This window comes from Pteropus vampyrus, unplaced genomic scaffold (genome assembly GCF_000151845.1).
Source record: "Pteropus vampyrus isolate Shadow unplaced genomic scaffold, Pvam_2.0 Scaffold172, whole genome shotgun sequence".
In the NCBI taxonomy this organism is placed as follows: Eukaryota; Metazoa; Chordata; class Mammalia; order Chiroptera; family Pteropodidae; genus Pteropus; species Pteropus vampyrus.
In genome coordinates this window covers 167,443-195,071 of record NW_011888953.1, presented here as the reverse complement: position 1 = coordinate 195,071, position 27,629 = coordinate 167,443, and the positions used below count along the sequence as shown (strand labels likewise).

Here is a 27,629-nt window from a genome sequence, read left to right as displayed (position 1 = left end):
ATAAAAGAATAAAAAATAAAACATCAGCTGGTAATATGGTTTATTAAAAAAAGTAAAGCCAGAAAGACAATAGTTTCAGCACTGTTTGTGAGTCGATGTTCGTGAGACTGTCTGAAGGTGAGTATGTGAAAGTATGGATGCAAGTGTGAATATCGGAGTGTGTGAGAGAGTGAGTGTTTGAACGTGTGGGTGAGTGTGCATGAGTGTGGGTATGGGGAGCTTGGGTGATATTTTAAGTGAGGAGGTTATAGGAGGCCTCTCTAATGTGGTGCCTCATAGCAGAGACATAATGAACTGAGTCTGTGGGCAAAAGGCTGTCCAGGCAGAGAAAATTGCAGGTACAAAGGCCCTGAGGCCAACTGGGCAGGTCCACAGAAAGCAGGAGGCCAGCATGGATGGTGCAGGGAGAGAGATGGGAAGAGTAATATGAGAAGTGGTCAGAGAGTTAGCCAGGCCAGACTGTGACAAGCATTCGAGGCCATGGCAGGGCTTTGTATTTTACATTCTCTATGGGGGGAAGCCATAGGAGATTTTTGAAAAGATGTATGTTTTAAAAGACTAAGTTTTGGTTTCTATGTAGAAAATAGACTATACTCCTGTTGAATTAGTTGTATTCAATAAGGGACTGTAATATTTTCCTATTCCATTTTTACCAGCAGACCTTTAAAATAATAGGAAGAGTGAAACAAAGATCTCTCAATATAGTCACCACTCAAGTTGTTTATTTCTTACCCCTCACCTGGCATTATTTCCATTTCTGTTTACTCTTATCTTGTACCTTTGTGCTTTTTAAAATTTTAGACTCAAACACTCTATCAACTGCTCTTTTCCACTCAACCCCCAAGGAAGACCTAAGCAAGATGCAAGGTTAGTGGGGACCCGTTCTCCAAGGCTGTTCTTCAGTCTGTGGAAGATGCTGTCTACCCCACAGAGGAGCTGGGAAAAGAGGGAAGATGCAGAGAGCAGTTAAGGACATGAGCTCAGAGCCAGCAAACCTGCATTTCAGCCTGGCTCTGGCACTCACTCACCAAGTAATGCTGTGCAAATTAGTCAGCCTGTCCATAACTCAGCTGCCTCATATGCAAAATGGAATTAATAGATCTTGCCCCATGGCTTCTAATGAGGATTTTATTAGCTAATACATGAAAAACACTAAGCATGGTGCTTGGCACATAGTAAGTACTCAATAAATGGTAGCTGCTATTTTTATTATTGGCAGTTTAATGATAACTTAAAATAATGATAGAGAATTTCAATTCCTGGGCTACAAATTGATTTTGATTCTTTACTGTTTGTGATTATTAGTATCCTATAAGAACATTTTTAATGCAGAGCTGGGTGCTTAATTTAGAAATAAGATATACTTTGAGTTAGCAACCAGGACTGGCCTTACCTACCATCCCAGTGTGAGAGAGGCCTCTTGGATGTACCCCAAAGGGCACACAGATATGAGATAGTTGGGTACCAAATGCACTTTTTTTTTTTTTCATTAATGCTGACGTTATAGAGCGATAAGGGTCAGCAAACAAAGCTGATTTGTTTTTTGGACAGGAAGCTAAAATATTTGGTAACATTTTTTAATATCGATTGAATTGATTGTTAAATGAAGAAGAGGGATTTCGTAGGTTTAACTTTTGTACTTTTGCTTCAGCAACTTAGAGAGCCAGCTCAATCAACACAAAATAAGTTATCTGCATAGCCACAGTTAACTAAACTGAAGAGAGAAATAGCAGAATTGGGCCTACTTTATAAAAATAGGTTTACCCTAATATTCACCAAATTTGAACCTGAGCAAAAAAGATAAATCCACAGATGTGGACCTTTCACAAATACATGTTTATCCCTTACCCTCGTGAGTCAGGGCCACATACTTTTGCCATTGGGCCTCCTCTGCACAGCCCAGGCCTGTCAGCATCCTTATTCCAAGCTTCAGCTCTGCACCAACGGAGATGCCACTGAAAGTGTGACCAGGCGAAGTGAAAATCTTGGACATATTCAGAAGGATGTCAGTAGTTTGGGCCCTAGTGAAGTTTGGGGTCCCAGGGGGAAAAATTGTCACATCCTCAAACCCCCAAGGTATAACCTCATGATTACTGCAGATCCAAATGGACAAAATTAGGGTTTTGTGGTTTTTTTCTATAGAAATATAATTATTTTGAGTATCTTAGCCAAAACAGCATAAGCTCCTGCAGTTTGTCTGGAAACGATAGAATCGAAGGGGTTAGAAGTAGCGGCACTCGGCTACACCGAGTAACGTACAAGTGCGTTAGACTTCGCACTGTCCCCTTACACAAAAAGGGGAGCACCAAAGTACTTTCTGACTCCTGTCACTGTTTCTTAGAATTCAGTTCCCAGGAACTACAGAATCATGACTCTCCCCATCCCTGACTCACAAAGGAAACTGTGACATAATTTCACTCAGACTCAGAGCAGTGGAGGCAGGAGGAGCAGAGAAGAGGCCGATGCACCTGGTTTTCTGTTCACAGGCCAGGCTTTGGTCACTAAAGCACAAGGGATCCTAAACACATTGGCCTGTCAATAGGACAGACCCAGAAGCAGCTGCGCGCTTGGCCATCGCTGCTGCCAGCTAAGTAGGTGGCAGGAGAGGCAACCGTTTCAGAGCAGTCTCTGCCACCCTATGACGGTGACCGTGCCAAATTCAGCATCTGAACTTGTAGGGGGCTCCATGTGAATGCAAATCACAGGCATCGCAAAAGGCAGCTCTGGGAGCCTGTCAGAGATGCTTTGCTCTTAGCTACTTGCCTGCAAATGTCTCGTTTTCAAAGGAAGTGAGTGTGTGAAGACTTAGTCCCTAAGTTGTATTCCTCCCACACACACCTCTGCCATTCTCCAACTTTCCCCCCTCAACAAATTATCCAGGACTTTTCAAAAAAAAAAATTTTTTCATACCACGTTGTGGGGGAATTTAGAAAGGAGAAACTACATTTTTACTTTCTTTTCTTTTTACAAGAAATTTTTAAACCTAAAACACATGATCTATACGTTATGAAAACAGTTGTCCTTAAAATATAAATGATGTTTTATTTTTATTTCTTTTTTAATTGGTTACCTATAGATGGAAAACATTTCTTCTGCTTTTTTTTCTTATTTTTATTGATTATCTCTTTCTACAGTTCTCACTCCACCTATTTCACAAGATAGACTAGAATCTGACCGAGAGCGCTTAACTTTGGGGAATAAGAGAAGGAGAGAGTAGCTTCTGTAAATTGGCTTTGGTTATCTGTGTAGAAACTCAACATAGTGAAGGCAGGCAACAGAGTATCTGTTTTGTGAGTCAATTTGTTTTTTTTTGTTATTGTTGTTGTTGCTGTTTTTGGTCTAAATTTAATAGTTTAAAAATAAATGTTAAACATTTATTTAAAATAGAATTCAACTTTGGTTAATGATGGAGAGGGTCGTGAGTTGTGTTTTGAACCAGCTCTTCCTGATCCATCATGCTTAAGGTAAGTGATTTTAGCTGTTTGTTCTTTGGAACTAATAGATTTGAGATAATCTAAACAGAGTTTTTTTATACAGTCTCCATAGGAGACAGGGTGCTGACATGCCCAAGTTGAGACACTGTGTTAAACACACAGGGCTAACCTCCCTATGACAAATCCAGACCTGCGAATCACTGGCCTACATCTTTAGGACATTTAATACTTACTTTAATACTATCAGTTATGCTAAAAACATTTGATATCCCCTCTACTATTACATGGAAGCCTCATTCCCTAGGCAATCTTGTTAGACCATTTTGCACACTATCTTTTTAAACTCTTTAATATACTCTTATTTACTTTAAAACTCAAAATAAGCTATACTATAGTTCAATGGCCCACCTATCCCTTATTTTTAAAAATCTTTTCTCTACTATAAATGCACATACATACACAATTTATTCTTGCTTCTACCCTCTACCCTCATTTTTCTCATCAAGGATGACTCTTCCTCTCATCCAAAGGTATGCGACTTTTAAGAATCTCAACCAAAATTTAGGCAACAGTCGTCGTCTCAGACCTTGGTGTTTCTGGCACTTTAATTCCAAGTTCTTTCCAACAGCTGATAAGCAGCTGTCCCAAGGACCTCCTGAAATTGCACAAGTTTCTTCTTACTGCCAAACAGACCAGCCTGAAAAATAGCTGGAAAGAAGGAAACGTGTGTCTTCTCCCAACTCCTCACCCCTTCCTTTCAGTCCCCGCCTTCCCCACAGCCTGCGGTGTCCTTGTTGCCAGCACCCATCCCCCAGGGGGATGCTCACAGACCTCTAATCTGGCCTGCCAGCTCCCTACACAAGGTCATTCCTGCTGCCTTTCTCCTCTGCCACAGATTACCTGGTTTATGTTTTCTTGACTTATAAACCCTCTTCTCAAATGAAAGTCTAGTGAATAATAAATGAGTAATGAATTATCCCACCCAAGTAGCAATTCTAATTTAAGAAAGTTTTTCCCAATTCTTCCATTGCCTCCCACTCCCCTTGCCACATTCATGCTCATACTTCCTTACCTCAATGCCTTTGACTGCTCTGTTCCCTCTTTTCCTTTCCCTGTTGCCATCTATTAAACTTTCACCCATCCTTCAGGATTGCTAGAAACACCACCTCCACCTCAATGCCTTCCATGAACAGTCAGAGCAATCATTTCCTCTTCTGAACTCTTAGGGAGCCTAATGAGCACTATCTGTGAGCACTTCCCCATACAGCTTTGTAATATAGTTTTTAAATAATGTCCCTGAAGCAGAAGTAATTCCTTAGACACACATGAATCCCCCATAATGCCCAGCACAGTGTTTTATTTATAATCGATGCTTATTAAATATCAATGGAATGCATGCAAGAGACCAAAAATTTATGGGTCGTCTTCTAGTCTGGAGGTAGGGATCAAATCTTATTAATTATATCCACACAGTGCTAATGCTGGATATAATGCTTATATAGTGCTTGCATAGTAACTCCCAAAGATGGCTTGCTGAATTCAGTCAGTCAGTCAGGCAGATGGGACTTTGGAGAGCTATTTCACATTCTATCACGTTTGCTCTGCTCCTGCTGGTGGGGAATTTGAGTCTGGACAATCTTTTGATTGCTCTGCATTTTTGTTCAAGTCCCCATGGCAGCAGACCAGGGAATTTCCTTTCCCAGAACTCTGACTTCCTTCCACGGTGAACTTCCTGGCATCCCTTTTCTATGTAATACATATCCTGCTGTTGTTGTAAGTCATCTGAACAAATGATGCTTTCTGTAGAGTGGGATAGAGATGAATATGGTGGAACATAAATGTGAAGATGCAGCTTGTGTCCATCTATCTTCCATAATTTGTTTTGTTTGTTTGAATTTGTCTGATCTAAGACATAGGAAAAGAGGAACTCATTCTTTGTAGAGAAAACAAAAAAAGAAACTCATAAGCAAACATGTTGATTCAATTCAGCCCATGTTTGTTTTCTCTTTTTTTATGTGTATGTGTATATATATATATACATGTGTGTATGTGTATGTGTGTGTGTGTGTGTGTGTGTGTGTGTGTGTGTGTGTGTGTGTATGTATTATAGTTGGATGTCCATTCTTAGTTACAAAATAGAAAAGAAAAATGTTTTCTGAGTTTGGAAAGATTTTTTTAATTTCTGGATTCATGCCTTTTATTTCTTTTAGGTGTGTGGGAGAAAAGGCTAGGATTCCCATGTTTCATAAGTATCACCTGAGTGTCCAGCATGTTAGAAATATTCCCATGGCTCTCCACAAGATTAAGGAAAAAATCAGAAGTATGGAAAGGAGTCCAAGACATAGAGAAAACTCTGCCAGGCATAGGACAGCTATGGCATGAGGGACACAAGATACAATGGTTCAGTAGGGTGGTAGCTGATTTTCCACCTCAAGGCCACCTTGGTGTCACTCAGCCTGGAGAACACCATCAGTGGGCCTTGATTCCTTACACCATGAATTAGGGAAAAACACCCAGGTCTAAAGACTCACAGTTCTCTGGAAATCTCTATAGTTTGGGAGTTGACTGCCTGCCATGTTTTAATGAAAGACATTTTAAACCTCCCTACGCCTCAGAACCCTTATCTGTAGAATGGGGATAATAAAGTTCCTACCAATAAATCACTGAGTTTAGGAGCTGGCGCATTATATGCAGTCAATGAACAGATGGTTTTACTATAAGCAGAAGTAACAAATGCCTCCCTATCTGTCTGCAGATACTGATGATATGTACAGAATTAATACTTCTTAGAGATGACACCACTAAAATACTTGCTCATAAATATTTGTGTTCCAATTTATTGACTCTGACTGTCAAGCACCTCACTTTGACTTAAGCTATAGCATAGTTTTTGGAACAATTCATCTTTTTTTCCCTCCATTTCAGGAGCACTCAAGAATGGACTCAAGAATGGAAAGAATGCCCTGACTACGTCTCTGCTGGAGAAAACAGCTGTTACTTTAATTCATCTTATACCTCCATTTGGATACCCTACTGTATCAAGCTAACTAGCAATGGTGGTACTGTGGATCAAAAGTGCTTTTCCGTTGAGGAAATAGGTAAATCACAGGTTTGTGTTTTATTTGACATGGCTTTAGATTAAGTCTAAGCTAGGAAGCCAGCAATGTCCAAGTGTATTTGCATAGAAAGACTTTGTCATTGTGCTTGAGTGGTGGAAGGAAGTGTACAGGGCATGAGATCAGCTGACGAACAAGAGGGAAAGGGCGGGGGTTGGGGGAACTTAAGTTGCTCTAACATAAAAGAATCTGGCAGTAAATGTTGTAAAGAAAAGAATAGAAGCCTTGTGGACTCTTTTCCTTGAGGAGGTCTTTAAGCTGTGTTGTGTTCTTGTGTGCCACTGTAAGAGACAAACTCAATGTACTTTTAAGATTTCTTCTTTTCTAATTATTTGGTATGATTATTACATTCGGGTCTACTGAAATATGTTGTCCTTTGACCTCTATCATTGCTCTAATAAATGCCTAGATTTTCTTTATCACAAAGCATAATGACTCTAGCCTTTTACATTTACAAAACAGTCAAAATCAGTTTAAAGACATGTTTATAAGATCTCAAGACAAACATTGGAGATAATCAGCTCAATGAACTAAGTGAAAGATCCAAACAGATTACCCCTTACCCATCATGTAGACACAGGGGAAATGAAACAAACAAACCAAAATAAACCCAAACAACTATAATTGGAATGTTCGTGTTGAAACTATAATAAGTATAAACAGCTAAATAGAAAAAAAATCAAAGAATAACTTTGAGTAGTTAACATTAATGTCTCAAATCTATCCACAAGAGCTCATTTGTTGCTTATAGGAATTCCTTGGAGCTTCTCTCAGATGTGCTGTTCTGGTATGTGGTTTGCTAGGATCAGCAGACTGGAAGAGACTAAGAGAATGTGGCTAGAAGCTACAGACAGAAACAAATAAATCTCATAACCTTGACTCTGAGGAAGAAGATTGAGAAACTTAACAGCAGAAAAGAGAACCCAATTGCATAGTTTAGGGAAACTATTTAGTGTATGTCCTAACATCAATAGGTATAGTTTCTGAGTGACTAAATGGTAGTAGTAAGAATACTGAGTCAAAACCCATGTTCTAACCCTGTCTCTGCCCATAGCCAGCCCCACTTGTTTACCTGGCTGACTTTCACTGAGTACCTGCCATGAGCCAGGCACTATGTCGGTACTGTGCCCAGGTGTGGTAGCTACACAATGAGTGACATACAGTCGAGTTGAGGAGATAGGCATGTTAACAAATAATTGCAATACATAATAACAAATAATTCCAATACAGCATGGTAGATGTGGAATGCATAGCAGGCCAAAGACGTCAATGATTGACTGGTCCTGAGAGGTGAAGAAAGGCTACACAGAGATGGTGACAGTCCAGTTACTTCTTAAAGCATCGTTTGGAGTTTCCAGGTCTACAAAATGGACTGTGTCTTCCATTATCTACTAAGTTCCAAAAGTGACAAACAGCACAGAATATTCAGGGGCTCAGGAACAGTTAGGCAGACCTAACTGATCTGCCAGAGAAATCATCAGTGTTCTCGTGTAGCCAACAAAAGAATTTAGACATTATCTTACTGCCAAGGGGTACATTTGTGGATGTTAAAGCAGGAAAATGACCTGAGGATAGTAATAGTAATAACTAACACTTACAAAGCATTTATCATGGTTCAAGTATAATAACCATTTGAGATAGGTTTTATTATAACCCCCATTTTATAGATCATGAAATTGAGGCTCAGAGCAGGTAAATGACTAGCTCAAGATCAAACAGCTGGTAGGTAGAGCTGACATTTGAACCTAGACTGCACAGCTCCGGAGTCTGTGTTCTTATTCTCGATGTTCTGCAGTACCCCCATTGTATTTCAAAGTCTCAGGGAAATTCATTTTCCTGCAGTGTGGAGGGTGGTAGATTGGGGTAGTACAAACTAGAGGTTCAGAGGTAGAAGACTTTGTGATGACCAAAGCAAAAGATGAGGACAGGTAGAGTTACAATAGCAGAGAAGGAGGGAGCTGAGAGTGAGAGGTGGCAAAGAACTGAGGTGACCCTAATGGATCTTAAGATGTCAATCCCAGGCCTTAGTGTCCTCGTGTGTTACGTATGTATTCTAGTACTAACTCACAGTGCTGGTCTTTGGATTTAAAGTAATATATTAGTTAGACCTTCGTCATTCATTCAGTTTATTCAGCAAATATTGATTGAGTCTCTTCGTTGGGCCAGGCAGTATTTGAGGTGCTAAGGACAGAAAATGTCTGCTCTCATAGGATTTTATCCTGGTGAAGAAAAAATAACAGGGAATGAGAATGGAAGTACTAGAGATGTTGCTTATTTAAATGGAGTTTTCAGAGTTGACTTTACAGAGACCATGACACTTGAGTAAAGAAGGAAATGAGAGGACGATCTTGTATATCTGAGGGAAGGGCATTTCAGTAAGAGGGTACAGCAAGGGTAAAAGCTCTTGAAGTAGGAGCATGCCTTTTCTCTCTTAAGGAACAGCATGGGGGAAGGAGCTGGCACAGAGCAAGTGGGGAGGAGAATGGTGAGAGACCAGATCTGAGACATAAGAGAGTCAAAACTGTAGTGCCTTCTCAGCCATTGTAATGACTTTGGCTTCCACTTGGAGTGAGATAAGAAGCCTTTGGAGGGTTTTAAATCATGAGCGCTATGATCTAATTTAAGTGTGAAGATAAACACTGTGATAACTGTACTGAAGATTGTACTGAGGATAGACTGAAGGGGGACAAAGACCACAGGAGGAGACCCTTTAGGAGGCTAATACAGCAAGATGTACAAAAAAATAATAATGGCTAGGACCAGGTTGTAGAGGTGCAGGTGGTGAAAAATGGTTGGATTCTGGGAATATCTTTAAAGTACAGCTGAAAGAATGTGGGGCAGCAAGAAAAAGGGGTCAAGGAGAAGTTCTCTGTTTTTATCCTGAGTGCCTGGAAGGATGGAGTCACTGTTAACTGAGAGAAGGGAGACAAAAGCAGAGCAAGCTCTGGGGAGAAGGCGAGGCTTCTTTGGGGATGTCTTCAGTCTCAGATGCTTTTTAAACGTCTCAGAGGCGTTGTCAAGTATGCCACGAGGAAGTGTAGAGGTAAAGGAGAGAGTACTATGCGTAGAACTGTGAGAAGAACAGGATCCTTCTCAAAGAGGACCCTGTTCATCTGTTTAAAGTAGGGAAATTTTAAAGATGTGACATGAGTAAATAGTTTTAGAAAATTTTCATCAAAAAACTTTTTTTTAATAAAACTTTTTTTTAATAGTTCAGTCACTTAAGTGGTTAAGCTTGGGTTATCAGAATTCATCCATCCCCAACAAATCCAGAAAGGAGGGGTATTACAATCAATATGTAACATATGTAGCTTAGCTATTTTGCAAACGCCTCCAATTTAATTTTCAAAATGTCAAATTCGGACTTTATTTTTTCTAAGTGGGGTCCACTTCATAGTGGCCAATGGCTTGTGTCTTCACAGTAAGTGTTCCCACTCTGGTTGGATACAAGATCTACTCCCTTTAGCTACAAATTTTAACAGCCAGTGAGAGCTCCTCATGGTGTATAGTTGTAGGCTTATCTCTTATCAACTTTGGGGGCTCAGACTCTGCAACATTGTAGGTGACCGTCCACACATAGTAGAAGAAAAAGTAAATTGTACTCTCTACCTGCAAGCGAAAACCTCAGTACTGAGACCTAAATAGCAATAATTTATTGGGGACTGTCTAGAATACAAATTTAGGTAGAATTCCTAACTTTGAGATTTATATTTCTATCAACCTTTGGGAAATTGCGGTCTTTGTGGTCTTAATTGGCAGAATGCAACAGATCTACCTGAGAATGTACAGTACATGAGCAGAAACTAAGCAAAACACTATTCCAGATTGTACACATGCAGAAAAGTGCTAGATAGAAAACACTGAATGGAGAGAACAGTGTGATGCCTTCCTTCTTAGTCTGAAGAAATGATCACATGTGGCTAGAGAGACAACCTAGTGAAGGAGCATTTGTTGAGTGTTGGGAAGGGTTGTACTGGTAGCGATACAGAAATGAATAAGACAAAGCCTTTATCTCAGGTCATAAACAGTTAGGAAGAAAAAAGATTTTTCTACTCCTCGTTCCAAAACAGCCACATCTTTAAATACTATAGGTCTTTCTGACTCTCTGTTCCTTCAGTTTTCAGTTTAAATGAATTCCTTTGCCAAAATCTCAAAGCATTAATTCTATCACAGCTAAAAGAAATGTAAGACCTGGCAGATCTTTAAGAAAAATTATAGATAAAATTTTAGAGTGAAAAAGGAATTTTTTTGTAGGGGCTTTTTTAAAGTTAAAAGCAGATCATCCTTAAGTAAAAAAATGATACTTTTATAAAGTGGGAATATACTAATAGGGATATTAGAAGAATTAAGAGAGTATGAATAATAAAAATGTTTAAAGAAATTTGGTCTCTTCAGAAAAAAAGCATTTTATTAATATCTAGCTGTGTCTCTTTGTGTACTAATTCTCCACTGAAACACATAGTACAACCAGATCCTCCCATTGGCCTCAACTGGACTTTACTGAACATCAGTTTAACGGGGATTCATGCGGATATCCAAGTGAGATGGGAACCACCACCCAATGCAGATGTTCAGAAGGGATGGATAGTCCTGGAGTATGAACTGCAATACAAAGAAATAAATGAGACCCAGTGGAAGATGGTAAGATATTATTACATCTTATAATTAGATCTTTCTTTTGACCTAATACCACATGCCCATGCCATATGCTTCATAATTTCTTATTTAAGGAAAACCAATGTAATCAGTAAAATATCGTCTTGGAATTCTGTCCAACATTAGACAGTTACTTACATGGAGCTTATTTCGAAGCCCATGGAAGGAAAGGAAACCCATTTCCCCCATCATCCTTGGTGTTCAGTTTAACTTTAGAACAAAATTGTGTACTTTAGCCACTTAGCTGTCTTTGAGGATGTGGCCAAACATGGGAAGGGTTATGATCAAGGTCAACAATGAGCTATGGCTAAATATTCTCTCGTGATTTTAGTTGCTACTACTTATAAGACCCCATTAAAATAAGTTTTTAAGTGACTCCAGGAGGGAAGCAGAGGGAGGGAGTTTGTCCCTTAGAGGTTTCAGAAGGATGTTTTGTTAAGTACCTCAGAGGAGAATCAAGCTAAGAGGCTTTTTATGTAGGCAAGTAGCATGGTACTGGTTGACCTCTGAACTCCTCACTTTTTGCCAAGTGTATGGGAACTGAGCGCTTAGATAAATTCCACATGGCACACAAGAAGAAGAAAAACAGGATTATCATGCTGCTCCCAATATAACTAATTCTAAATCAGTCTAACCACAGCCACAGCTCTGGCCAAGTCAAGTGGTTTCTGGCCAGTCATCAGGTCATGCCCAGCAGCCTGGCATAGCCGCACACGCAGAATTTTGAGACACCAGGCCCTGTCCATTCAGTGACCCACTGAAAAAGAAGCTGATTTTGTCATTAGAAGAAAGCTAAATTTAGAGCATCTTTGAACAGTTAAATATTGGGCTTTGATTTTCTGTTTTCGGAATCATTTTAATTTAGATATCTATTCTGTAACTTGGTGCAAAAAAGCCTGGTTGGATGCTGAGTCAAACGTGACTTTCTAAATTCAAGCTATAATCAAACATTTATTCAGCAACCAGGTATTGAAATAACCACTATGCACAAAGGACTGTACTAGGTACCCTGAGGCAGCAGTTCTCAAAGTGTGAACCATGGAGTCCTGAGGGTCCTAAGACCCTTTCAGGGAGTCCACAAGGTCAACTATTTCTACAATAATACTAAAATGTTACTTTCTTTTTTCAAATCTTGTGTCGAGATTTGCACTGATGGTATGAAAGCAGTGGTGGGGAAACTGTTGTCCTACCATTAGCACACATCAAAGCAGTAGTACCAAACCACGCTGATAGTCACTGTGTTGTTCGCCGCTAAGCACTCACAGTAAGAAGGGGGAGGGGAGAGACAGTTTCACATAAGAATGGCTTGATGAAACTGTAAAAATTATTAATTTTATTAAATATCAACCTTTGAGTACATAGCTTTTAATATTCTGCATGATTCCTGGGAAGCACACATAAAGCACTTCTGCTGCCTACCAAGGTACTGATGGTCGTCTTCAGAAAAAACACCTAAACAGCTAAGTTGCCAGCTGAACTAGCTGCTTTTTGCATGGAGAACACCATTTGGGACACCAGTTTTACTTGAAAGAATGGCTGACAAACTGGTAAATACTTACTCATATATGAGTTGGCAAATATCTGGCAAACATTTCTTGAAAAAGAATGAAGTGCACTTATCACTTCAAGAAAAACAATTGACAATATTTATTGCCAATGAAAAAAAATTGAGCTTTCAAGGGAAAAATTAGAATTTGGGGAAACTGTGCAACTGTGAGCTTGATAGCTTCCTAATCTTTGAAGACTTTCCTGATAAGATCAATGGTGATACTATTAGTGAAAGTGATTTTTTAAATATAGCCTAATAAAATGTGTACATTTAGAAAATCTGCATAACTCAGTGAACCTATATTTTCTAAATGACCAATAGATGATGTAACCCAAATCACATATGGGAAAATGATCCATTCAAAGTACTAGATAGAATGATGGATTTTAAGATAATGACATACTAAAGATTCATTGGTACAGTCTCAGATTCCACATTGCAACTAACCTTTAAGAAAATAGCACTTGTTGAGTTTGGGTGTTAAGTGCTAAAGAAGAATATCCACAATTATCTAAAAACTCTATTAAAATATCCTTCTTTTTCCTCACTATATAACTGTGAGACCAGATTTTATTCATGTACTTCAACTAAAACACATCCTACCAGATTTAATTCATAAGCAAATGTAAAAATACAACCATCTTCTACTAAGCCAGCCATTACAGAGATTTGCAAAAATGTGAAACAGTATCACCTTTCTCTCTATAATTGTATTGTTTTGGAAAGTACAATAATTTTTATGAAAATATATTATGTTACCATAAAATAAACTTACTATTATTTTAATTTTAAAATTAGCATTTTTTAATTTCTCAGTTTTAATTTCTAATATGGTTAATAGTGATAGGTATAAACCAAATAAACCAAATCTTTAAGATTCTCAATAATTTTTAAGAGTATGAAGGAACCCTGAAACAAAAACGTTTGACAGCTTAGAAAAGGAAAATACATAAATCAGAACATTAGCATTCATACATTTATTGATCATAGTTTCAAGCCTGAAATTCCCTGGCATGTAGTTATGTAGCCAAGGCACAGATATGAAACTCACACCCTGAGCCAGAGCATGGGAGCCTGGGACTCAGTCAATTGACCCTTCAGGGCTGTCTCCCAATCTGGCTTTGTTGCACTTTGCATTGTCCACTACTAAAAAATTTGCATTGGATAGTCCAAAGGGATCAGTTAATATGTACTTACCTTTTATAAATGAAGTCATGTGTTCGTGGTGTTTATAAGTTTGGTCATTTGCATGGGTCTCAAACAGAGTTGTCATGAATATAAAGGGCCTATCCATAAGAATTGACCTATCTGGAAGAAACTCACAATCTAATTGGTTAAGAGCAAAAGCATCATAAGCATTAAAAGAAGAGAGTTTTGAAAGCAGAGGGGAAAGAACTAGTTATTTGTTGCTTGTATCAGAAATGAGCACATTACCATTTGCAATATCGAATTTGGTATTATTCTTTTTAATTAAATATCTCTTGAAAATAAAAGTAATACTAATGACCAAGTAGTTCTTACAACTATTTACCTGTTAAACCAAGTTAAGAATTTATGGTTCTTTAAGGACTAATGGGTGGCATAGAATTATTTACAACACATGGGCTGTCACTTGAACACCCTCTATATACCTGAAGATAATGAAGGTATTATTTGCCCCCAAAGAATTTTCCGCAGTGACTCTGAGCAGTGAAATACAAGAAGTAATATATGATGTGTAGCATCTGGCAGGATGGAGTAGGGAAATGTGCCAGCAAAGACGTCTTAGAATTTCAGCAGTCCTTACACTAAGGATTGCCCAAGAAGAGGCATCCTCACACAGGCAGGTGGCAGATTTCAGTGTGGTGGTGGGAGCTGTGTGAGCAAATCTGAGTGTCATGTGGCTGGTGTGCAGGATTGAGAGAAGACGGAGAGGGGACCATAGGCCAAACACCAAGAGCTCCTTTCTGGCTTTGTTATTAGTAAAATCTGTAAAGTAATAACATTGATGAAAATAACAGAGAAATTAGGGCTTCGAGAAAACATAGGCTTTTAAAATATATTTTTTAATTATATGTTTAATATTCAGAATCCTATCTTTAAAAAAACATTTTAGGCATACAAGTATTCCATATATTAAGAAGTTTCTTTTAAAGATGCAAAATTACCATCCCACGCATACATGGGGAAAAACAGGGATATTTTGTGAATAAAAACTAATTGAGGCAAAAGGAAAATTTGTTGTCGAAACTGAAGAAGGTCCAGCTTCTGACTTAGTAAATCACCTTATGAGAATCTATGTGAAAAATCTATGCTATTGAAAGAGTGTTGTTAGTTTTTTATAAACAGGAACAAGGTGTTCTACCAGGAAACATACAAAAAGCACATATTGAATACCTACCTGCTTTGAATATTTGACGTAGAGAAAAACATAATTATTAATTGGGTCCACTTCTTTGATAGAGATGTGTCTAATAGCCTCACTGACCCTTCCCCAGGAAAGTAGAAGAATATCCTGGCCTTAAGTGTTGTGGGACTCCTATGAATTTTTCTTTGCAGATTTTGAATAGCAAACTATTTTAAGATGACTTTAAGCCTTCCAGAACAAGCAGATTGGGTATGTAGTTGCTTCCAACAGAATTATTTGAAAGTTCAATCAAGACAACTATGATTTTCCTAGGACTATTTCTAATTCTATGATCATATGAATGACTACCCAGAATTTCTAAGAATGACTATAATTTGTTTTGGTGTGAAAATGGTTTTTTTTTTTTCTGTCCTTACGTCTTTATACAAAATTTTAATGTCCCAAAGGATAGGCAACATATCTGTAGTCTTCTTTATAGTTCTGTTGTTTTCAATAATAATTTTATTATGCTTTTTATCTTAGAATATATGACAGACTTATTCAAAGATATGGCTGCATTTCTGTAAAAGCCTATTATTATATCTTTGGGTTTATTCCAAAATAAATTTGAATCCTATTATCCATTTATCAAATGATTCTTTGTAAAGTTATTTGCCTTAATCTTTCTTTAAATAGCAACCCTTTCCAGCGCTTTTTCAAATATTACTTACTTTACAGAAATTCATTTTGAATACAAATACAGAAACACCATGTAAACTTTATTGCATTGAGTTGTTGACCCTCTAACCAATAAGTTTTATATTTTGTCTTGAAAGATGGACGCTGTATTGTCAACATCAGTTCCAGTGTACTCGTTGAGACTGGATAAAGAGTATGAAGTGCGCGTGAGATCCAGGCAACGAAACTCTGAAAAATATGGCGAGTTCAGTGAGGTGCTCTACGTAACACTTCCACAGATGAGCCCATTGGCATGTGAAGAAGGTAAAAAAAAAAAGATTAAAATGGCAGCTAACATGCCTTTCATTAACATACAGTGATACATTCCCTATACTGTTAGGGTGTTGTCCAGATCAAAATACATTACCATCAAATCTCAGTGTGAGAGACCTCGAGCTCACTCTCTATAACAGGAATCCATTAAAAAGCTGGAAAAAGATTTCATTTTTGAATTATTTAATTCATGAAAAGTCCTGGGATAGGTGGAAGTTAGAGAAGGGAAGATAATAATGAAGGTTACCTCTAGATATCAGAATTTCAGGTGATTATTTCTTTATATGTTTCTATAATACTAAAATTTTCTACAATGAGTTAATTGGTGTTTATCATCAGAAAAAAAATGTTTTTTAAGTACATAATGAAAAAATTCTATATCTATAAGGACAGATGTAATATATGCTATCTAAGAGAAAGCCTGATACTGAGTCAGCATCGGTAGTCAGGCAGGTGCTGATTGGTTTTAGGACATTTAGGTGTAGCTTTTACCTGGAGAAGGCTTAATAAGTAGTGTGCCAGTTATGTTCAAGCATGACATGGAACATTCAAAGATCTTATATAAAAGAAATACAAAGATAATTAAAGTTTAAAGAAATGAAAACTATGAATTTAGAAAAAAAGAATTAAAGTTTTTGGATACAGAAATAAACAATGCTGCTTAACAATGAATATTAAGTATATAAAATAGTATCCCTCTCAAATGAGAATCAGCTATAGCTCGTCTCCACAGAAGTTTACAGGGCCATATGAGGAGGTGAGGTTTCTTAATGAAACAATCACAAGCTACAAAGAAATGAAGTTTATATTTCTGTGTTTATATTTCTGTATTTTGTATTCTACAAAGAAATGAAGTTTATATTTCTGGTACAGGTAGAATTCATGAAACTAAATAACACTTCAATGAAAATATCTATACCTCCATTTTCTTCTAAGCTCTACTCAACAAATTGTTGTTTCAAACAATTTGACATAATGAAATTCTGTTTTAAAAAGTACACTTGTTATACACCCTTTAAGCTTATTATGATGGCTTTTTTTTCCCGTGTTAAAATAAAAGAAGAAAATGAAGCACTAGCTTTATGTTATGTTCCTGAATATGTCATTGATATAAAACTCTAAATACCACAAGATACAAATAATATTCTCTTCCCCACTAATTCTTTACAATGCTCATAATATCTCCCTTGGGGATTTTAATAACTGAACGAGAAAATTAAAATGAGGAAAAAATATTACAGTTGAAAACCTACTTTTAATAAAACAATGTTAAGGTAAACTCCGCCTATCTTTTTAAATTAAAAAGCATTTAACCTTGAACATCTTTTCATATGTCTATTGGACACTTGTATTTCCTCTTTGGAGAAATATCTGTTTAGGTCTTCTGTTCACTTTTTAATTGGATTGTCTGGTTTTTTGTTGTTGAGTTGTGTGAGTTCTTTATATATTTTTTTATATTAACCTCTTATCAGATGTATCATAAGCAAATAGCTCCTCCCATTCAGTCGGTTGTCTTTTTGTTTTGTTGATGGTTTCCTTTGTTGTGCAAAAACTTTTTAGTTTGATGTAGTCCCATTTTTTTTTCTTTTATTTTCCTTGCCCGAGGAGATATGTCAGAAAATAAATCACTAGGTCACTAACCATCAGAGAAATGCAAATTGAAACCACACTAAGATATCACCTCACACCTATCAGAATGGCTGTCATTAATAAATCAAAGAACAAGTGTTGGTGAGAATGTGAGGAAAAGGGAACCCTCACACACTGTTGGTGGGATTGCAAATTGGTACAGCCACTATGGAAAACGGTCTGGAGGCTTCTCAAAAAATTAAAAATGAATCTACCTTTTAACCCAGAAATTGCACTTCTGGCTATTTATCCAAAGAAAGCCAAAACAATAACTCGCAAAGATCTATGCAGCCCTATGTTCATGGCAGCACCATTTACAATAGTCAAGATATGGAAGCAACCTAAATGCCCATCAACAAGACTATTGGATAAAGGAATTATGGTTTATATATACAATGGAATATTACTCAGCCATTAAAAAAAAATGAAATCCTACCATTTGCAACAACATGGATGAACTTAGAGGTTCTTACGCTGAGTGAAATAAGTCAGACGGAGAAAGATAAATACCATACAATTTCACTTATATGTGGAATCTAAAGAACAAAAAGAACAAACTAATCAAAAACACACTCACAACAGAGGACAATCTGGTGACAGCCAGAGAGGAGGGAGGTATGGGGGCTGGGAGAAAGGGGTGAAGGGTTAAAGAAGTACAAATTAGTAGTTGGGCACGGGGATTGGGAGCATGGCACAGGGAATGGAGTCAACAGTAATGTAATGGCTAGGTGGAGAGCCAGAGGAGAGAAAGAGCAATTAGAGGGATCGTTTCATAAACTGTATAAATGTCTATCCAATGTACTGTGTACTTGAACCTAATAATAAAATAAAAATTTTTTACATGGTTTAGCCACTTAAGCGACCAAGGGAAAAAAAAAAAAAAAGCTGTTAACCTCTGCCAGAGTGGTAAGAATAGTAGGAACCAGCTGCAAGGCTGCTGGTAGGCACTTGTTTTTAAGGAATAAAATAGAAGTTTTACAAACAGATCCCCCAAGTCTGCTACAAAATTTACTAAAATCTGTAGGTGGGAGCCCTAGTAGTGATCTTTTTCTCTCAAAGAATTTTTTTTAACTGTAAAATAATATGCTCTGCCTGTCTAAAAAGTTTCAGTCATGATTCAAAAATAAAATCTCTGCCCCCATCTTTTTTGATAAACCCTCAGTCTGGAGGATAGAAAAATATCACCACACCTTGAAAAGAAAAAGGAACCGAGTAGACATTGTTTAGGTAAAGTAGCATGTTAACTGGCAGAACTTTTTCCCAGAGCTTAAGGCTGTAGTGACAACTGCCTGGACACATAAGATGCTTAAAGCAGTTTTTTGTTTGTTTGTTTTTGTGAATGTGGATGGTGCTGAAACTGCTGTTTATTTTGATTTTTTTAAATGTGAAAGGATTTGACGAAGTGTTCTTGGAACAGAAAATATTTCTAAATCATTGCATTCTATTTTAGTTGTTATCAAGTGAAATCACTGACTTTACTAGATGAATACAAATTAGGAAATATTTTTATGTGAAAAAGGAAAGTGAAATGTAAACTTCGACTCTTCATAATCCTATGAGTGAGCTATTGTTCTCATGTATTTCAGATTTCCGGTTTCCATGGTTCTTAATTATTATCGTTGGAATATTTGGGCTAACGGTGATATTATTTTTATTCATATTTTCTAAACAGCAAAGGTAGGTGTGAAATACTCTACCTTGATATTTTTGCCAGTCGTTTAGATTTCCATATGTATTTCCATTTGTTGTTTGATATTTTCTTTGCTAATCGTGAGTGGAAAATTTAACTCAGGAAAACATTATTTCTAGTTATACATTTACTATTTTGTTGTGTTTATCAAAGAGAATGCACAGGTTTTAGTTCTATCTGAGTTGTATAGGACATCAAGGGGCTGAGGCTAGTGACTGCATACCTTGTGATATGAGCCTCCATACCAAAACTGTTTTCTCAGAGCTGTCTCTTCACCTCTTCAAAGTCCTGAACAAGGTGACGCATTCATTCAGGACCACAAGGTAGTGCTTTTGGCTGTTTGACACAGTTCTAATGTACGAGCCAAACTAAAGCCGCCTAGATATATCAATCTAAAAAATCTTTTTTAGAATTCATATGATAGCAATTTCACTTAAGTTCAAGTTTTGTTTAAATTATTTGGATACTTATGATTCACTATTTCACCTGCATTTGTTAACACAGCTAAAGTCCTTCCTAAATTTGAAGAGATTCCTTTCTGCATTCTCTCGGGGTGAAAAGACTAAGGTTCCAGATATTCTGCCACTGTATTTGGTCTTCGCTGAGTACCCTAACCTCTCTGGGCCTTCATGTTCTCATGGGTATTATGAAGGTGTTAGAGATTATATGACCTTTAAATTTACCTTGAGTTGTAAAATCTATCATTCTATTTTTTTTTTTTCCTAAAAGAAACTCAGAACAGACTATAAAAAATTTTAATACAAAATACGGGAAAGTTTATTGGTACTCATTGCCAGTTTTCTTACATTTAGAGTATTTGTAAATCCCATAAGTTAATCTTGCCACTTCACCAAGCACTAGAATCATCAACACTCCCAGTTTACCTGGGTCTTCCCTGGTTTTAGCACCAAAAGTTCTGTGTCCCAGCAAATCCAGGCAGAGATGGTTGGTCACCCTACCTAAATAGAACCAAAGGTTCTTCAAGTGAAGCCAAGAGGCGTATACAGATCAGAATAGAATCTATGCGAATATACTGTAAAAGCTTTTTAATTTGTTTTTGAAGTCGTATAGCATTTGTCAACATTAAAACAGAATTGTAATAGAAAGAATTCTCAGAATGCTGAGGTTCTAGAGTATCAAGCATGCTAAAAGTCTCCAAGTGAATGTAGAAAGGGTTATTTTAGTAGGGTGTCATTTCCAGTTTTATTATTTCAATTAATGAGAAAGCAAAATTCACTCTGCAGAATTTCATTTTGCATCTAACTTTCTAGGGTCATTTCTCTTTTGTAGACACAATTATTATAAAGCAAGACAGTTGTTTGGGGGAAAATTAGTAAATAAATAAAATTTTAGAATTTAAGTAATTTATATAACTAATAACAAAGGAGCTAAATGATTCTGTTGATTAATTTGAATTAATTGTTCTGTACAGTTGAAGAGCTAATGTATATGTAACTACAGTAGATAAAACCACTATATATATAAAGTAATTTACTCTTAACATGAGCCATCAATTTCAAGTCATTGTGAAGGCCAAGAACATTTGTTATGTAGTTAAATTATATTAGCTAAGAAAGAAAAAGTATCTTCTCAACAAATAGGATTTCAAAGAAAATATATAAACTTTTGTCTAAAGAATGTTTTCTATAAATAATGAAGTTCTTAACTATAAAGCTTGGTCAAAAATCACCAAATTGTAAAATTTTTTGATATCTTTTTTGTGCTTCCAAATTTCCTGTACTAAATTAAGTTCTTTGTAGAATTATATTTTTCCTTTTATTTGCCCATAAAATTTTTATCATGTCTAAATTTCTGTGTTCTAATGAGTATAGGAAATGCTAGAAAATAGTTATCAGCAGGTATGGAAAGAACATGTAGTTCTAACAATTTAAAATAATACTCTGAGAATGAGGTGCTGTGTCAGCCTTCCCCATAACCTTCGTACTATAACAGGCTCAGGTCCTCCATGTCTTTGGTTGAAATTTTTCAACTCCACAATCCAAGCTACTTCTCCCTTTCTTCCTTTCTTAAATCAGATAATTGAATCAACTCTAGCAAAATTTATAGTGTAATTGGGATTTGAATGAAATGACAGCAAAGTCACAAACATAGTTTCATGCCAGGTTATCTTTATTCTCTACTCTGTTGTTTCCACCATACAACTCACCCGCAGCCTTTGAACTATTACTAATTAGAAAAAAAAAAAAACTGAATCAGCACAGAACAGAAGTATAAACTGGCAACCTGCAAGCCAAATTCAGCCTGCAGATTGATCCATGTTTTGTTATTTTATGTTATTTCAATTGTGAATTAAAGGTTTTGCTACAACGTATAGGAAATTTTCACACAAAGATTTAGATTTCCAGATTATCTTTAAGAACTGGAAGTTCTGGTGAAACTGGGTTGATATTCCCGCATGGCAACATATGCCAAAGCAGAAGGCCAGCTGTCCCATTTGGGAAGGGCATATATTCTCTAATTGGTCAGCATCCCCACCCCTTCCTATTACAATGCAACTGGCTTGCTTCATTCATTTGCATGGCCTTCTTGGGCCCTAAAAGCCACAAAATTGGCCACTCTGGCATAAGGTCACCCACAACACCTGGGAAGCTAACTGCCAACATGTACCTAAAAGCGTCATTATCAAAAAGGAGAGGCACACATAAAAGTCAAGCCCTAGACAGAGGGGATCTTCACTTCCTATAAGTAGGGTTATGGTACATTTTTGTATGTTTTTGATTGTTTGAAATATTCATTTAGAAATACAGAATCAAATAAGAGCAGCATGGTAGAAGGTGAAGGCCTAGGTTTTGTAGTCAGGTGCTTTGGATTTGAGCCCCAGCTGTATCAAGTATTAGTGCATGATTCGAACATGTTCCTTAACCTCTGGATCTTTCCACAGATAACGTCATCTGCCTCCTTGGTAGTTGTAAGGACTACATGACATGTTTAGTGCAGAGGTTGACAAACTCGTTGTATAAAGGGCCAAACACTAAATTTTTAGGCTCTCTGAGCCATAATGTCTCTGTCACAATCACTCAACTCTGCCACCATGGCATGAAAGCAGACATAGACAATAAGTAATAGACATAACTGTGTTCCAATAAAACTTTATTTACAAAGACAGAGGGCAGACCAGGTTTGACCCACAGCCCATCATTGGCTGACCCATAGCTTAGTGCAAAATATATCAGAGGCATTCAAAAAATGGTAGTTATTATTAATAATTTGTATTTTTTCTATATCTTGTATTCATCAGTAACAGTTTGTTTTAATACTTATCCCACTGAGTAAACCTAATGGAGGCTACTCAAAACAACTTATAAAATGAAATTTGTCTTATTCCTTGGGTTAGGCAAAAAAGCAATGGCAGTATTCATAAAAAGGGTTCCCTACTGAATAAACTAGACTGTCCATTCACAATTAGTGGACTATCAGCTGATATCCAAAAATCAGGTTACCATCCCTGCCCAAGAGTGTATCTCTGACACTTAGGATTTTGACATTTTTTTAAACAACAAAATGAGTTGGTTGGAATTTATAACCTCTGAGCTTTTTTCTAGAGCTACAATGTTGATTTTAAAGCAAACTCTAGTTACACTATTAACAAAATAGATAAATGATTTAATCAGCACCTTCTATGTGCTGGTGATACAATGAGGCACAAAACAGGCAAGACAGACATTGATATGAATTATGGTCAAAAAGTAATTTAAAGATTTAGAACAAAATTTAAGTGCATCATAGAATTATGTATATAAATTAATACTGATTAGTTAGAGATTGTTCAAATTTAGTGTGTCCCAAGTGAAATGAACCCTGCAGTGACACCGTGGTTAATTACATTACCTTATATAATTTTATAATTAATGTGAGCTATGTGGTGCAAAATTATCCCAGACCACCCTAATTTGGCTCCATGTAGATTAGGCCTGCCTTCCTTTTTTCTTTCTTTCTTCCCTTCCTTCTAGGCCTGCCTTCCTTTTTTCTTTCTTTCTTCCCTTCCTTCTTTCCTTCCTTCCTTCCTTCCTTCCTTCCTTCCTTCCTTCCTTCCTTCCTTCCTTCCTTCCTTCCTTCCATGAAATAATGATGAACTGTACATTAAAATTACCTCTCTTTTAACTGGAATGGAAATTGGCTTCATACAGAATTAAATGTCTTACTCCCAAATACTAATACTGGCTGTCGATAAAAGGTATTAAGAGAAAAAAGATAGGAAAACCATGTTTTATTTAAATTGACTTCAGATAAAGGCTTTTTTGTTGTTTTTGTTCTTTTTTTCTTCCATAGTTTTTCCCTGTCATTTACTGCCTAATATTTTTCTTCCCTTTCTCATATTCCAATTATAAAGTACCAGAATATTTGGAATAAGTAATAGTACTCCAATATTTTATGTCTATCTTTCAAAATAAGAGAATGTGCAATTTTTAAGATAAGCAAACAAAATTTTATTTGCTTTCAAGGATTAAGATGCTGATTCTGCCCCCAGTTCCAGTTCCAAAGATTAAAGGAATTGATCCAGATCTCTTCAAGGTAATTAATAAATTATTGATAACACTAATTAAATGGTACCTGAGGAATGTTATCTTGTGTAGAGAGCTTTTGCAAGATATATGTAACATATTCCATGTTTTGTACCACTTCTGGAGAAAATTTTTTTAAATACCATATCTCTTAACATTATGAGAATGTCATATATTTAAAACTTCTTCACTAATGTGTTTTTTTTAATTTTATGGTTCTGTTACTATTTCTCTATTGCAACCATAATTAGTCTCTAAATGGTTTTTTAATCATTTAATCATCATGAGTTCTTTTTCATAGATCTTCATCTTTTGTTTTCTAGGAAGGAAAATTAGAAGAGGTGAACACAATCTTAGCCATTCATGACAACTATAAACCTGAATTCTACAATGATGACTCTTGGGTTGAATTCATTGAGCTAGATATTGATGACCCCGATGAAAAGACTGAAGGATCAGATACAGACAGACTTCTAAGCAATGACCATCAGAAATCGCTTAATATCCTTGGGGCGAAGGACGATGACTCTGGACGTACCAGCTGTTATGAACCTGATATTCTAGAGACTGATTTCAATGCCAGTGAGGTGGGTGATGGTACCTCAGAGGTTGCTCAGCCACAAAGGTTAAAAGGGGAAGCAGATCTCTTGTGCCTTGACATGAAGAATCAAAATAACCCACCATGTAATGATGCTACCCCTGCTACTCAGGAGCCCAGTGTTATCCTAGCAGAGGAAAACAAACCAAGACCACTTATTGGTGGAACTGAATCAACTCATCAAGCTTCCCATACTCAGCTAAGCAATCCGAGTTCACTGGCAAACATCGACTTTTATGCCCAGGTAAGCGACATTACACCAGCAGGGAGTGTGGTCCTATCTCCGGGACAAAAGAATAAGGCAGGGATATCCCAGAGTGACATGCATCCAGACGTGGTCTCATTCTGCCAAGCAAACTTCATCATGGACAACGCCTACTTCTGTGAGGCAGATGCCAAAAAGTGCATCGCTGTGGCCCCTCACGTCGAAGTCGAATCACGTGTAGAGCCAAGATTTAACCAGGAAGACATTTACATCACCACAGAAAGCCTTACCACTACTGTTGGGAGGTCTGGGACAGAACGGGCTCCAAGTTCTGAGATACCTGTCCCAGACTATACTTCCATTCATATAGTACAATCTCCGCAGGGCCTCGTGCTCAATGCGACTGCCTTGCCCTTGCCTGACAAAGAGTTTCTCTCATCATGTGGCTATGTGAGCACAGACCACCTGAACAAAATCATGCCGTAGCCTTTCTTTGATTTCCCGTGAGCTAAATATTTAATAGCAAAGAGTTGGCTGGGGCATGAATGCTTAAACCAAAACAATGTTTAAATCTTTTTTGGCGGGAGGGTGGGGGGGTTGTGGATTCTAAATGCCTTTTCCTGAAATGTTGAAACATGATATTAAAAAAAAAATTATAAGAATGCTTAATCAGATAGATATTCCTGTTGTGAATTGTAAATATTTTAAAGAATTGTCTCAAAGACTGTTTAATGGCAGTGATTGTCTTGTTATTGTGGGTGTTAATTTTGTGATGCTAAGCATTGAATGGCTGTGTTTTTTAATGTATAGTAAATCATGCTTTTTGAAAAAGCGAAAAATCAGGTGGCTTTTACAGTTCAGGAAAATCGAATGCAAATTATAGCACAGGTTAGTTTTTTTTAATAATTGGGAACTAAAATTATAGGTAAGAAGACAAAAATAGTTTGGATATGTAAAGTTTATTTTGACATAAAATTGATAAAGATATTTTTAATAATTTACACTACAAGCATGGCTATTTTATATTACACTACACACTGTGTACTGTAGTTCATGCAGACCCGTCTAAAGAATGTAGCAACTACAGTCTAAAGCTGATTTAATGCTTTGGTCAGTACACCTAAAGAAAAACAAATAAACAAATTAGTTTTTTAAAGGCCCTTTTTATACTTCCCAGAACTCCTTAAACAATTCTAAAGTGATTGTAATTACTTGCGTTATTGGAACATGCTCCTCTTACCTGAATTTTTAAACAAATATTTGTTTAGAAAACTTTAAAATGTTTGCACAGTTCAACTCACCTTGAACCAAAAAACAAACAACAAAAAAACCCCTTTCTTACCCAAATTTCAGTTCATGTCAGAGCACTACATACTAAGAGAAGTAGAAATTATAGCTCGTTCACATTGACCAGGACACTGAAGGACTGCAGTTGCAGAGGGACAGTTCTTTAGCGGACGCAGATTTTGAGAGGAAAGCCCTAGAGCCTCTGCAGCAGGATCTCCTCAGACAGGACTTGGTTTTCTTTCGTAGTTACCTAAGAAGGGAAAAAAGGCGCAAGAAGCATTTTGAAAGTTGAAGCAGGTTGAAATGAAATTAACCAAATAATAGAACGATAAAAGCAAGAACTAGGTTTTTGTTTCACAGCCAATAGGCAGACATATATTCATTATTTATAGTAACAAGAAACAGAAGAAACAAGACTGTAAATCCCCACAGATGATGCAAAATTTATTTAAACCAATATCAAAAACTATCTTCCTCACCAAACCTTGTATAGGATTTTTTTTTTTAAGTAGTAAAATAAGTTTCGTCATTTTTTATTTCCCCTCTGAGTGGACTAGCCTCAAAGCAGGTAGTCATAAAAAGGGGACTGAATAATTTATAAATTATTTTTCCATCTCTTAATAACCTTAACATCATTTTTAGGAGCATCGTGATAGCTCCTCAAAAGGTTTATCAAAGAGAAGAACCTTATCTCAGTCACTGAAGAATGGTTCTCATTTTAAGTATTTTTTAAAAAGATTAATAAAATTTTAAAGTTAGCTTTAACTTAAATAGAATTTGCCATTTAGCTCAGACCTTTTTAGGAAACAAGCCTAATGGTCGGTAAATTTAAAGTCCCTCTTTCTTACAAGGACAGTGAAGAGCTAGAATTGGGTGTTTAAAGTTCAACATGTTACTTCGTAATAGATGTTCAATAGATTTTCTGCTACTTTGCTGCTATGGTTTTCTCTAATAGCTACGTAATTTAGTTTCATATAAAATTTCATCAATGTAGAACCTAATTCAACTTAAAACTGTGTGTTTGGGAAAACTATCGTACTATTTCACAATAGGCTGACAACATTTCTATAGCCAAAAATAGCTAAATACCTCAATCAGTCTCAGAATGTCATTTTGGTACTTTGCTGGCCACACAAGCCATTATTCACTAGTATGACTAGTTGTGTCCTGCAGTTTATATTTAACTTTCTTTATGTCTGTGGATTTTTTTCCTTCAAAGTTTAATAAATTTATTTTCTTGGATTCGTGATGGTCTGTTTCTCTTATCAAACACCCACCCACATGAAAAGCATCCTAACCAGACTGCAAACTGAGTTCCTGTCGTAAGGGAACCTGAGCACAATTGGTTTAAACATATCGGCAATGGGTATAAAGATTTTTGTTATGTGATAGAATATATAGATGCAGAGGAAGCAGCTCCCTACCTCTCTTTTTGAGGAAACAGGAGCCCAGCTCAAAAATATCCTGCTGGTTTGCCTGGACTGTGCCCTCTCAGGCTCTTAGCATCGTGTTTTGGACGCGCTATAGTTTGCATGACGTGTGTGTGGGGTGGAGAGGTGGGGGGAAGAGCAGTGCTTGAGTCTTTAAGCTACATTTCTAGCTTGA

General features: G+C 36.8%; 1 protein-coding gene across 1 annotated transcript in view; it reads left to right on the top strand.

Annotated features, from left to right (window-relative positions):
- The window catches only part of GHR (growth hormone receptor), a 228,708-nt gene extending 201,469 nt beyond the window's left edge, over positions 1 to 27,239 (top strand). The window contains exons 5-13 of the mRNA XM_011370701.2: positions 802 to 867; positions 1,899 to 2,005; positions 3,388 to 3,464; positions 6,360 to 6,532; positions 11,013 to 11,191; positions 15,918 to 16,083; positions 19,308 to 19,398; positions 23,875 to 23,944; positions 24,258 to 27,239. Of these exons, the coding sequence (XP_011369003.2) occupies positions 802 to 867; positions 1,899 to 2,005; positions 3,388 to 3,464; positions 6,360 to 6,532; positions 11,013 to 11,191; positions 15,918 to 16,083; positions 19,308 to 19,398; positions 23,875 to 23,944; positions 24,258 to 25,223 (1,895 nt within the window). The 3' untranslated portion in view covers positions 25,224 to 27,239. The remainder of the gene's footprint in view (positions 1 to 801; positions 868 to 1,898; positions 2,006 to 3,387; positions 3,465 to 6,359; positions 6,533 to 11,012; positions 11,192 to 15,917; positions 16,084 to 19,307; positions 19,399 to 23,874; positions 23,945 to 24,257) is intronic.
- The last annotated feature ends 390 nt before the right edge of the window (positions 27,240 to 27,629 follow it).